We start from the raw sequence: 13,867 nt of genomic DNA, 5'->3' as shown, positions 1-13,867 counted from the left end.
AGGTGGACAGGACAGCACTGGAGCCAAGGGGATGAGCGTGCTGGCACCTGGGCTGCAGCACCATGCTTTGGTGCCCCAGGCGGTACCATCCACGCTGCACCAAGCTGCCACAGTCTCACCAAACGTCGCCTCTGTTGCTTTAAGCATGATCCAGTTAACACCCCCTGCCATTAATGGCCTTTATTGTCTTGCCTCAGTCTTGCCATTTAGGGGGCTGTGCACTAGCGAGCTGTGATGGTAATTCCCACCGTGCCTGTTTGTTCAAACAGGCAGTCGATGTGATGAATGTGCGTCTGGCTTCTTTGGGAGCCCCGACGAGGTTGGCGGCGCCTGCCAGCCGTGCCAGTGCAACAACAACATCGACACCACTGACCCAGAGGCCTGCGACAAGAAGACGGGAACGTGCATGAAGTGTCTGTATCACACAGAGGGGGAAAACTGCCACCTCTGCAAAGAGGGCTACTACGGGACCGCGCTGCAGCAGGACTGCAGAAGTGAGTGGGGAGACACGGCCGTGTCCCCTCTGCCGGCCATGTCGCAAGGCGACAGTGGCTGCCTGAGCTCTTTTTAATTTACCTGGGAGCATTTGGGGTGGAGGGGAAACCTAATTACCTCCAGCTGGAGTTGCACGCAGCTGCCCCGCAGCGCAGCGGGGCTCCTGGCCGGGAGGGGAGTCCTTTACATTTGACAGGGAATGCAGGGACAGCATTTACATGTGCTGAAAGGACGAGGCTTTTGCAGGAGGGGGGTTTCTTGTCCTGTTGTTAGCGGTCTTTGTTTCCCTGTTTTCCAGAGATGGCCGGTGATGGGGTGGGGGTTTGGCTTTTGTTAACACCAGCGTTCCTGCAGATGTGGCTGCACAGCGGGAGCGGGTCCTGCCCCGTGAGCCGAACCGGGCGGTGGGGAGGCAGGCCCTCCTCTCCCCCAGTGCCGGATGCAGCCCGGCAGGGCAGAAGGGTCTCTGGGAAGGCAAGTGGAGCCCTGCTCTTGCCACGCCATCGGCCACTCCAAGCAAATCCACCACCGTAGCCAGCTGACAGGAGCCGAGCAGGCTTGGGCTTTGGTTGTGTACAGAGGGAGGAAAGGAGAAGAGGGGGGAGGCTGGGCTGCCTGAACGAGGGGCTCCTGGCGCTTCCTGTGTGCCGGGGCAGAAGCCGTAGAGGTGGCCAGCCTGGGGCGTGCGGAGGGCTCTTGCCTGGTGCTGGGTGTCATTCAACGTTGGGGCAGCCAGGCCTGGCCATGGGCATTGGGACGTGCCGGCATCTGCCCGCACCTCCGGGGACTCGGAGAATAAACTAAATGCAAACTCTGGGCGGTCTGGTGACGGGAGGGAAGGCTGACATCGAGGCGCCGCACTCTTTCCTTACAGAGTGCGTCTGCAACTACCTGGGCACCGTCCGGGAGGACTGCGAGGGCTCGGAGAGCTGCCGGTGCGAGGCAGCCACGGGGCAGTGCCGGTGCCTCCCCAACGTGGTGGGGCAGACCTGCGACCGCTGTGCCCCCCACACGTGGAGGCTCGCCAGCGGCGCCGGCTGCGAGCAGTGCGGCTGCGACCCCGCACGCTCCCTCGGGCCTGCCTGCAACGAGGTGAGGGGAGCGCGGGGCAGCTGTGACGGCTCGGCCTTGGCTCCAGCGCGGGGGCAAGCCGCTGAGATGGTCATATGTCTTGTTATTTTTTGGCAGTTCACAGGGCAGTGCCAGTGCATGCCGGGCTTCGGAGGCCGGACCTGCCGGGAGTGCCAGGAACTCTTCTGGGGCGACCCAGGCGTGGAGTGTCAAGGTGAGTCCCAGCCCAGCGCCTGCTCCGGTGCGCCCCGCCTGCTCCTTTTGGAAATGGCCTGTGGGCCAGTGGCCGGGCACACTGTCACTCCCCGGTGTGCTGGGCCACCCCTGCCGGGAGCAGCCTCTCCGGTGACCTCCGCCAGTGCCCTCATGAGCCTTGGAAATGAGGGAGGAAGGCATGGCAGGGTCTGCCCCCGGGTTTTGGTGCCTCCAGGGACGGGAGGTGTGGCAGGAGCCCGGCGCAACGCTTGCCTGGTTTATTTTATTTCTTGTTGGACCCTTATTTAGAAACAATCATCTCTGTGTAGAAACCAACTCTTCTTTAACCGTTAGGTTGCAATGCTGCCAGGTAAGCCAGTGTGGTAAGAAAACATATCGCAAGTGTTTGGGTTTGAGAATTGGTCTGGAAACGAGTTTCCTTTGCCCTTCATTTGTGTGTAGTGGAAGACCCCTGTTTCCTCTTCTGTCGTGTTAGGGAGGCTGAGGCTGAAGACATAAGGTTTTTGATTTAGTAGGAGACTTTCCTTATATTTCAGATGAAGGAGAGCAGAGACCGTGCAGTGGCTTAGCCACAGCTACATGCTGCAAAACAGAGCGCCATAAAGTCGCTTGTTTAGAAAACTGGATGCTCTCTGTCCTTTCATTATAAACAAGTCTGTTCATTAGCTGGAAAAGAAACTTCAAACACTGTCCAGACCAGAACAAACTTGTATCTCTGATCTGTTCAAATAGGAGCCATTGCCAGGAGGGTTTGCAGTAGATTAAGGTATTTTTTCCTGCAGGGAGGAATGTGCTTGCTGTGGTCTTTAATAAATCCCTTACAATAGAGATACCTTAGAGCCCATTATCTAACCAGATAGGCAGGTCACAGCTACTTGGTTAATGCAGCAGATGAAAGGACTGGGGAATTGTCCCGGTTCCTGAGTACATATTGGGTGTCTCGGGGAGGCTGTGTGTGTTCTGACGTGGTGAGGGGCGCTGACCCTGCTGGCTCCGGGGCAGGGATTGTCTCTGGGTATCAGCTGTCTCTGTCAGGGTTTATTGATGGAGTCCATCTGCACACCTTATCAGCAGGATTTTGCCCTGTACCGGCATTTCTGGCCTCTCATGGAGTTTCTGCTGCCTTTTGAGCATGTGAAAACCTACTTTTTAACGTTTCTGAAGTAAAGAGAGGATATATTCTTCAGAGCCTGTTTTTACCATGCAGGCTCTACGCTCTCCTTCCAACCCGCCACCCCTTCTGCCCCCAAATGACACGGGAGACTCACTCAGGTGGAAATGCAAATTTTCCTTCAGGATTGCATCCAAGGAGGTTTCTGTGGCAGGCGGGAAGCGCCAGTGCCTGGGGCTGAGCCACAGGCGCCTGCGGCGCAATGCCCTGGATGGACTCCAAGCATGCGCTCGCTCGTGGAGCGCATCCAGCCCCGCGGCGCTGCCCGTCTCCCCGGCGTGGTGGTGTCAGTGCCTCCCCCCTGTCTCCCATCCTTCCTCGGCAGAGAGAGAAGCGACTTCTCAGCCCTCATTTAGTCCTGGCGAGCAGAGAGGTGATGTTCAGGCTGGCAGACGTGCAGCCGCCGCATGGGCAGGTAGCAGCTCTCAGTGGTAAGCCATTTGCAGGCGAACTGGAAAACTGTGCCATTTAAGGAGTTACAGAGCAATGCCCCGGGAAAATAACTTAAATATGGCCTGTGGCCAAGGTGAAGCTGGAACTGAGACAGGGATTCGTCACAAAGATGTCAGCTCCAGCTGCAGAGGGACACATGGACTCCTGGCCGTGGCATTTGCCACCTGCCCTCGGTGGCACGCTCGCGCTGGCCCAAGCCAAAATGGCCACATTTTGTGCCGCATTCAGGAAGAAAATACAAACCGATCTGAATGGGGAATGGCGAGAGAGCTCTGATCCGTGTGAGTATGGATGGACAGGCTGTGCTGTGGGCACCGAGCTGATGCAGAGGTGTGGACGTCAGTCCCGACGACTCCAGGGTGGGATGCTCCACCAGCCGGGGCAAGTGACTTCTGCTCAAGGTTGGAAATCACAGGGTGCATCACTCAAGGGACAGTAATGTGTGATCTCTTCACAAGAGGTCTTCAGGCTGTTGGCACCAATAGACACGAGCCCTTGCTGAGAAATGGGAACTGCACTGCCCACGTTGCTGTGACACCTTTTATAAATTTTTTAATTGATAAAAAAAAAAAAAGCAGGTCACGTGAACACAAGTGCCTGCAAATAACCTCTGGACACAGCTATGTGGAGATGCACAAAATGGCCCATCTAGGACAGGCTGGGGGCCGCAGCTCCCCATGGGTTGCCAGGCGCTCACAGCAGCACCGAGCTGTGGTTGTGGCCTCAGGGTCCCAGCACGCTCCGCTGGAAACCAGACTCCGGGGCACGCTTCCCCGCCGTCCCTGTTGACAGCAGTGACCATTGCCAGCTGCTGCCTGTGGCTTGTTTTCTAGAAATCTTGGCAAGATCGGAGGTGGTGAAGCAGAAGCTGGGGGAGCAGGTTTTTGCACCTGGTCTGGGTGCTTTGATTTGCAGTCTGTGCTCCCTGCGGTGGAGAGAAAGCGTCATCCGATGTCTCCTCTCTGCATGTCCCCGGAGATCACACTGGGACTGCTGGGTCAAGCCAAGGTGGGTGCCTACGTTTGGGCAGCATCTCGACTCCTTGGTACTGGGTATGCTCCCACCACCCACAGATTGGGGATTACACACCGCAGAGAGTCTGTAGGACTGGGTCTTCGGAGACCGCTTACCCAATGCTTTAAAAAAGCACAACAGTTACTCATTTAATTTAACATAATGCACAGGAGAGGCGTAGAGGCTTGCTTTCTCGGCCTCTCGTGCAGGTCCCTATGAGGATTACAGCGAGCAGGAGCTGTGCAGTGAGCGTCGTCTGCTCGGGGGGCAGTGCCAGCCCCTTTGCAGGACTCTTCTGGCTGTTGCTTCAGCTACGAGCTATATGCAGCTCTACACGAGCCTGCATGTGAATGTGTGCCTGTGCATAAAAATCCTTGCTAAGGTAGTAAATAATAGGATTACAAATTTCATCAAACTCAAGTCTCCCAGGCGTTCTACTGGAGCTTTTCCAAAGCCTGGCAACCAAAACGCAGGACTCGGCATGCTAAGCTCTCTGCCGACTTCAGCCCGCAAGGCACATTTCTGGCAGGAGGCTCCAGGCTCCCAGGAAGCCTCTGAGATACAATCTGGCTGCAGATGCAGCTCAAACAATGCCCTTGCACAGTAGATATTTGAAGTTTATATGTTTCATATAATATAAAGGAGATGACAATTTTACTATCATTACTGTTTTAATAAATCGAACAAACAGAACAGAGTGCAGTTAGTAAAAGGTACAAGTTTGGTTGTATTGCTATATGCCCTTTACAAGAAGCATACTTGTGTCAATATTTTTCTGTGTTGAACTTAAGTATCAAGTCCTATTGTAAAAAAACAGAATTTAATTGAACTAAGATGAAAAAAAGTCATGTTTTTATCAAATACTCATTGCAGATATTGGCAGAAAGTTGTTTGTCTCAGTTTTTAGTCTTTGTTATGTACCTGGTGCCAAAACATCTGTTCACGGAAAATTACCCCATTGCCATTTAAGAATAGGCTTCGTAGTCTTAATTTAACACCTGGGTCTTAAACTAGTCACATAGGCTGCTTTTACAGGCGGTGTTTATGGTGCAGAGAGAAAGATTAGCAAATGTTTCTTTTCCTTCTATAAGTGTCTAAAGGAAGTCGGACAAATTCTACACTAAAGAAAATATAATTTCACTTTGAGTTTCATAAATTCAATTGACCTGTAGTCTTAAAATATTGTAATGTGTATTGTCTCCAGAAAATAGCCCTTTTGGCAAGGTCTGCTAGCATGTTAAAATGCAGCAGAACTCTAGTAATTCTAGGCTGGGATCTTATCTTACTGAAAATCATAATGCTGAGGAGTTAGCAGTATGCTTACAAGGTAATTTGAATCAATAGCTGATTATTCAGAAGAAATTTGCTAGCTCTGCAAAACTTTCAACCTTACAAATTGCTGAATGGTTTTATCATCATAGTGCCTCACTACCTCTGGGAAATGATGCCAGGAAATCATGTTTGAACAAACCCTTTGGTTTTTTGCTGCAGATGCATTAAACATTTGATGCTGTCCATCCCTGATCTCAAGTGGTAAAGAAAATATTTCTGCAAAAATTATTTCTGTTCTGTGTAGGATGATGTATGACACTCACTTGTTCCTAGCATCCTGCAATAAGGCATTAAACACTGAGACTGATCTTCATACAGCCCTTTCAGTATCCGTTATATCATCTCGGCTGCTCTGACACACCTTAGTTTAAATTAACTGATATGCAAATATGCTGCATATTAAAGACAGTAGCTCAAATGGAAGTGAGTTCTAAATATTTAAAATCAGAGGGAAAGGTAGCAGAGCTGTCAGAGTAACTGGAAGATAAAGTGGTTCATAGATCCTTGTGAGCTTGAAGCAAACCACTCGAGCTAGTCATTTACTTCTTTGGGATTTCTCCCCGTAGGTTTCTACAAGTCTATGTTCAATAAACATGTATGAGTGTTACTTTTATCTTTAAGAGCAGTAAAAAAAGTTACTAAAAGGGAAATGCATTGATCAAGGTGGTAAAAAAATTACCCATGGATACTCTGCGTGTGCATGCACATATGTGCACATGCGTTTGTGAATAGATGCAGCTACAATCTTTTATACTCTTTAATCTTTTATATTAGTTGCTAATCAGCAGATCCTGAATGAAGAATTTGGCTAGAAAATTTTCCTGTCAAAAATGTGATTTCACTTAAGTTGGAGTATGCCACAGAAGAATGTCTGATTGGGTTAAACACTCAATTAGAGAAAACAATACACCCAGTTCCAAAATGACATTTCGAAACAGAAACCTATTGTTTAACTTGGTAAATGCTCCTTTGAAAACCCTCAGATCTTTGACCAATGATTTAAAAAAACTTCTTTTCATCCGCTGTATTTTCTATGGGAGATATTGTAGTGTCCTGCTCTGCTTACCCAAGGACAGATTTGATCCCTGTCCAACTGATCTTCAAAGCAAGCAGCCCAGTCTGTGTTAACTTGCAGCTCTTCACCCCAGCCTTGGTCCACCCCTCTGTATGAAGGGAGAATAATCAACTATTCGTCTTGAAGGCCATTTCCAACCCAAGCTGGTTAAGGCATCTAAATGTCTCACAGTAAACTCAACATCTGTGTGGTTTTACAGTGCAAAATGAACCACCTTTCCCAATTCCTAGTCATGTAAGCATGGGTAAGGCATTTAAAAAGAGCTTACAGGACTTTATTGTCTTTCCCTATTCCACAGATACTATGTTAGGTGGAGTATAAAGCTACCGCTAGCTACTGGATAATACCCGAAACACTTCTGTGTCCCTAGATGTGCCTGTTCTTCTTGGGGAAAATTAGATTAACCAGGCATATGCTAAAATTAGATGTGGTATAGCTACTCGAGTGTTACATCAGACTTATGAGTGTGCTGGTTAGAGCTGAAATCTCCAGAGCCAAGCTATACTGTAAAGATTGTGTTTGTGTTAGCCTGTTTGAGTACATCAGAAGCAAAACTGCTGTAACAGAGAGCATCATTAGCACGGGACTGCATAGGAGTTGGCTCACATAGTGGCCATAGGAATAGTTGGACATTAACAAAGCAGGTGGTAGAGGAGCAAGAACTCCACTGTGGCTAGATGTGATGCCGGGCTACTTTTTGGCCAAAAACGATGCTGGGCATGATGTGCTGGATCATTCTGGCATGGTGTTCACTCTGTTTTTAGCAAGTGATGGGAATCAAGGCGTTTCCTGTTTTCACATCCCAGTTCATTGGCGGTGATAATCAAATGTCACATGAATCCTTTTGGTGGATGTGCACCCATTGTCATGAATGATGAATGTGTAACTTGGCATGCGGTTATTCTTCCATGAGCTATTGGCCAATCCCATGCTAGCCTTTTCCAGTCCGCACCAGCTAGGAGGTCCTCCTTTTCCTTCACATGGATCCTGCCACTGTCACTGTGCTTTTGTCCCTTTAGGACAAAGTTTCCTTTTTGTCACTTTTAGGACAAAGTTGTGCCCTGAAATCCCACAGAGATTGAAGCCAGCGGGTGCTTGGTAAGCAGGCATTGCATGAGGCAAAGAAGTGAAACCTGTGCACTGAGCTATTTGCCTGGTGGCCCACGGTGTTCAAGGCGCTCCTCACTACCTAGAAGAATTTATACGGTCTTGTCCCGGGCTTGCTTACCTCCTCCTGAGAAGTCACCACAGCTGAAGTCAGTTGAGGGTTTGATCCCCACCATGCTGTAAAGGGAAGATGCTCTCTGCAAGGGCTTTGGATGTGCTCCATGCCAGGGTGTGAAATAGCCAGTTGATGGTGGCTGGGGCATGGGATACAGGCACTGGAGATGGTTGAGGTCCTGTTCCACATGGCCTTGGAGGGCAGAAGAGCAGTTTCTGTGGATTTCTGGCTGGCCAAATTTAGTTACTAATGCAGTGTCTGGAAATTGGAACCCAGAATGTCATAGAAGCACTCAAGAGACTGACTCTAGCGAGGAACAGAGATGATTTCAACTGTGGCTGAAGCACTTGGCTAAGGTCATCTAGACTCTAAAAAGGAAGATCGCATGTAACCAAACACTGGCATGCACGTGTCATTTGTGAGATGAAAGGTTTGCTCACAGGATGCGAGCTGTAAGAGGAGCAGTGATGCTTTTGTGAGAATTTAAAAAATGTTTCAGTCAGTGCCACAGTAAGGAGTTGTCCAAGGGCTGTAGCTAGAGAGACCATACCACCAACATCTAGAAATGCCTCCCAAATTTTCAAAATGGAAAGAAAAGAAAATCTACTGGAATCTTCTTATTCCAGTTCGAAGGGAGGCTTTTTCTTGTTTTCCTTTAGACTATGTGATTTTACTTAAAAATAGAGATAAAATTATCTTCAGTTTTACCTTTTGGTTTGAAAGCTGGTGTGGCCCTGTGCACAGTTAATGACTTTGGAAGATCATGAAGAAAACAAAGAGCAAGTGTGAAACCAGCCCTTTCGAAAGCCATTTTATATATGTTGGATTCACACTGCTGAAGTAATGTAGAGCCAGCATTGCCTGCTTCTGGGCTAGATAGAGAATCCTAAACTGGATAAATAACCCACAATAATGTTTCTAGCTGCCTTGTACAATTTTCCCAGGGGTTCCACAAAGCTCAGTTTGAAGGTTTTGTAGAATTCTAGAAATGTGATGATTCTTCCAACTGTTGTGCTGTATTTAGAATAAATTACTTCTTTGCTCTTTATCATCTCCCAACAGGCAGCCATGGAGTTTGGGTTTTCACTTTGCAACCTAGTTAGTACTTAAATTCTCCTTTCCCCTTCCCCAGCATTTTCTGGCTCCAGAGATTTTGGATTCCACATTACCATGTAAATGCTACTAAAGCCATGTCATCTGCCTTTCCTGAACATGCAGGTATTCAGGAGTAGAATTACCAACATGGGGGTTTTGTTTTTTTCACTTTAAGCTTTTTAAATCCGCAAGTAAATATAGTGATCTGATTTGCCAGCAGCAAGTACTCATGTAACTTGATCAGATCTCAAGATCTTTGAGAAAAACCACATGCCATTTAGCCTCTTTCTATGCAGAGGAATTTGGACAATTCATCATTATACCGAGGGCCTTATTAGTTGACAGAAGGGTTAACTGACCTCCTTCAAACAGGAACTCGACGGTTTGCCTGCAGGGAACATATTCCATGGTGAGTTGACTACTTAAGCACTTTCGATGTAAAGTAAAAACAATCTCTTGTGTCAGGGTATAATTCAAAGAACAAAGGACCATTTTGCTCAATTGTGCAGGCAGCAGAAGTTATTTTTGTCTCTTGCCCTATCATATTCACATTGTACAAGAAAGTCGTTTTGTTGAGGAGCAATTTGTTCTGCTGAGGCTCTTTGTGTAATTTTTGAACTGAAGACCACCACTGTGTTTTGGCATTGAAGCAAACAATGTACAATCTTGAAAACGGCTTTGTGTTTTGCCCTTTTTTCAAGGGGGCATGTGCTTGGGGTGTGTGAATTGATTTATGGACCTTTTTGAGCCATTAACCTCCTTCAAGGATGCCTGGTAAATGGATGTGTAAGTGAAGGCTTTTATCAGGTATCGCAGTCCTTTTCCTGTTCAAGGAATGTGTGCTTGACCTGCTTGGGGAGTACTCTGCCACAATGGTAGGTAGATGACCTGCCCGTTTTCAAGGCCTCTCTTTTTGCTTTTTGCTGCCATCCCTTTATTAAAAGCTTTGCAGGTTGGTAATTTCCTCTGCTGCTGCCTGTGTAATTAAGGAGGAGGAGAGGTCAAGCGGCAGCCCTGCTGCATGGAAACGCTTCTCCTGATAGCGTTATTGTGTACAAAGTGTGTCTGTGCTTTTAGAAATGACCGTGCATCAGTAAGTTAATTGAGTAACTTCTCTTCATGGTGGGTTAGTGCCAAAGAAGTGCATCTCTACTCTAAAAGCTTGTTAAAATAAGGGTGTTGCCCAAACCTTATCACTCCAATTTGGCAACCATCTGGAGCCCCTGGGTCTTACCTGACTAACATATAAAGACAGGTAGGTGTTCACAGTTACAAAAATAAAGTAAGAATGAAAGTCCATTTCAGGAAGGTGTGAATAATAACTCCTGAGTTGGGGGTCAAAGTGTGAAATAATTAAAAAAAAAAAAATCTGTTAATCGTCCTCATTCCCACTTGAGGGTGACAAGCAGTGTGTAGGCGCTTGGTCATTAGCACCCGTGTTGGAGAAGACTTCTCTCTTCTCCCTCAGACACGGCTGCCCATGACCACATTCTTTGTTCTATTCTACTTTTCACCGCCTGATTTTTTTCCCATTTTCTGTATACCCAAAATGTCAGCTCAGTGCCAGGCTCCTCAATGCATGTTGTGAATGTTTTCCCACCATCTGTGGCAGGAACACATCCTGAGCCAGGCCCTGTACCTCTGCACAGAAGATCTCTCAAGGGCTGTTATTCCATAAATTTGTCATGTACTTCTTTGAAGCCATCTCAACTTTTAGCACCCATGGTGTCTTGTGGTAGGGAGCTCCGCCACTTACCCGAGTGCTGTGTAATCAACTATATCTCCTTTTATTGTGCTGTTTGTGGGAGGTGCAGGGGAGGGTGATTGATTTTTGAGCTGCTGGATTCCTCAGTTGACCCCTACTCCTGTGCTGGAGGAGACAGTAAATGGTTGTTCCTTGTTCACTTGTTATACTTCATGTTTTGCTCTTAAACCCCTCTGCTATGTGCCTGCCTGTTGTTTCTTTTCCCGTCTGGAAAACCTTACTCTTACTCTTCATTGTAGGAGTGAAACTGGGATCTTTGTCTTCAATTGCTATCTAACTGACATCCAAACATTGCAAGAAGTGTCCATCCTTGCTCCGTTATTGTGCCTGTTTCTGAGATGTGCAAATCCTGGTCTCCCCTAGAGTTATTTCCTTGTCTCTCTCCCCTTTCACACTCAGCCAAGCAGACACATCCATAATTAGCTGATTATAATCCAGACAAAGACTACTTCGATACTCATTTCCCTATTTCATTACAGCTGGTTGAATTTTTGTTTTTTTCCTCCCTACCAATGTCAATGTCATTTCCATCGCCGTAGCCTTCAGGCATGCCTTTTTTCTCCTTCTAGCCTGTGATTGCAACCCTCATGGCATCCAGACCCCGCAATGCAACCGCACCACCGGGCAGTGCATCTGCAACGAAGGGGTGGAAGGGCCGCGCTGCGACAAGTGCTCCCGGGGCTACTCGGGCTTCTTCCCTGACTGCGTGCCATGCCACCAGTGCTTCGCCCTCTGGGACGTGATCATCAGCGAGCTGGCTAATAGGACCCAGCAGTTCCTGGACAGGGCTAATGCCCTCAAAATCACTGGAGTCACTGGCCCATACCAGCAGACGCTCAACACCCTGGAGGAGAAGCTCAGCGAAATTAAAACCATCATCGCCCAAAATCCAGCTGCCGAGCCCCTGAAGAACATCGGAAATCTCTTCGAGGAAGCAGAGTGAGTACGGTCGCAGTTACATGGATAAGTCTAGCGTGGGAAGGAGTGGGAGTGCCAGCGAACTGGGATTTACTTGAGTGACTGATGCCCCTACGCTGAGCTGAGGACACCCTGGCTCCGCTCCTCCAGCTGGGCGAGGTACGCTGCGGCTCCTAGCGCTGGTGGAGCACCTCGCCCTGCTCAGCGCCGGCAGTGAGCGTCCGTCCCACGAGCGGCAACCTGGCCGGGGAAGGTGGGAGCAGCACAGCTACCATGCTCTGGGCAGGTGTTGTCCTGCTCCCACTGTGCACCAGGCAGCTAATTACCACTCACGCTTGCCTTGCGCTCCCCCGGGGCAAAGGACAAACACTGCTATTATGTGAAAGAATGAAGAGGGGAGAGATTAAATTCCTGGATTTCTGTGTGTAGCCGATGAGTTGGAAATTTGGGCTCCTTTCTGCACTCTGAGCGTGTGTGGGGGGAAGCACCAGCTTTATAACAAGGATTGTTTCCATTTTTCTCAGGGTAGAGCCTTGTATTTTGTTTTAGGGCTAAGCATACAAAAGATGGTAGTTCGTGCTTTTGGAGATGGAGCAGTTTAACATCAAGTAGGATTACAGATGCTTTCTAGCCCTGTGTGCAACTGCTCCAACTTGCTTGTGCATTGTAAAGGGGATTGCACAAAGCAAAGGGGCAAGGATTAAAGCGCGAATGTCTCAATTAGGGATACACTTGTGCCCTGCAAGCTCCCTCTCTCCAGCTGGAGAGCTGGGGGTTGCTGCTGCATTTGGACTCTGTGTGTACGGAGGAGGTCAGAGCAGCTGAGGAGCTGCTTTTCCCTAACGTGTATATATGTATCTGTTCTTGCTCCTCTCTGGCTGTACAGAAGAAGCACTGGGCTTTGACGGACTCCTGGAAAACAGCAGGCTGTTGCGCTATTGAGAGAGGTGTAAATTGATCACAGAGCTTAAATACTGCCTGATTCTTTCAGAATGAGGAAATGCTGGGATTGGTGGGATCACCATGGATGGGAATAGCTTCCTATACCCACTTCAGTTCTTGATGTGTAACATACACTTGCCTTTCCTTTTAGGGTTATCCCACTAGCTAAAGCCTGTGGCTCACTGAGGCCATGCTGAATGCTGAGCGCGGGAGGTTTTCCTTCACAGTCCTAGAGAAACGGCTGGTGAGGAGGGATCTTTACAGACGAGTTAAAAGAATCCATTGTGTTAAAACTAAAGCTTCCCCCCCTGCTTCCTGAAGTTCAAATATGTCCCATGAGCTCGTAGTAATCAAAACTGCATTTGTAGCTGTGTGGGATGGGAAGCAAATTATGTATGGATCATAGTAGTCAACTCTGACCTATGCAGTTGCCATGATACAAGAGCATTACACCAGTCCTCTGGAATCTGCCTCCAGTTAATCTTACACAAAGCAGCTGTTTTCTGAGCAATTTGGTGCTTTGAGTTTATAAACGTGCTGTAGATTAAAAAGTAGTTTTGTATGATAAAGGAAACAAAACAGTACTCTAGGTAGGCATGTTGTTACAAATCACTTACAGCTCCACCAAGGGAGGACAGGTCCTGCCGTGGGAGAAGCTGGGCACGGCTCTAACCACCACTCTTCAGTGAAGTGAAGCACTGAGGCTTACAACCCTTCCTCCTCTCCCTGTTGAGTTCTGTGCCTCTGTTTTACAGAAAGCTGACAGCAGATGTTACAGTTAAGATAGCTGACATAGAAGAAAACCTGTCAGCCTTAGCAGTGAAGAGCAATAGCACAGATACTGACCTGAGCGCGCTGGAGACAGATGCCAAAAGTCTAGACCATGTCGTTAAAGAACTTGCAGAACAGCTAGAGTTCATCAAGATCTCTGATGTTCGGGGTAAGTGTCTCAGGGAGGGGGAGAAAGCAGTGGGGTGGCCAAAGATTTAATTAGTGCATGGTTTTAAATACCAGGTTAATCTTCTAACTTGTAATAAAACACAGTTCCTAGGAGGACAGCTTCTGTGCATTAGCAGAGTTGCTGATGCAGCAGGAATT

At 48.2% G+C, this 13,867-nt stretch overlaps 1 protein-coding gene across 1 annotated transcript in view; it reads left to right on the top strand.

Annotated features, from left to right (window-relative positions):
• Positions 1 to 13,867, top strand: part of LAMB1 (laminin subunit beta 1) — a 45,381-nt gene that overhangs the window by 22,381 nt on the left and 9,133 nt on the right. Inside the window, exons 21-25 of the mRNA XM_075140610.1 lie at positions 270 to 494; positions 1,370 to 1,587; positions 1,684 to 1,780; positions 11,479 to 11,848; positions 13,525 to 13,709. Of these exons, the coding sequence (XP_074996711.1) occupies positions 270 to 494; positions 1,370 to 1,587; positions 1,684 to 1,780; positions 11,479 to 11,848; positions 13,525 to 13,709 (1,095 nt within the window). The remainder of the gene's footprint in view (positions 1 to 269; positions 495 to 1,369; positions 1,588 to 1,683; positions 1,781 to 11,478; positions 11,849 to 13,524; positions 13,710 to 13,867) is intronic.

Source organism: Calonectris borealis, chromosome 1 (assembly GCF_964195595.1).
Source record: "Calonectris borealis chromosome 1, bCalBor7.hap1.2, whole genome shotgun sequence".
In the NCBI taxonomy this organism is placed as follows: domain Eukaryota; kingdom Metazoa; phylum Chordata; class Aves; order Procellariiformes; family Procellariidae; genus Calonectris; species Calonectris borealis.
This window is presented reverse-complemented; position numbering and strand designations above follow the sequence as displayed.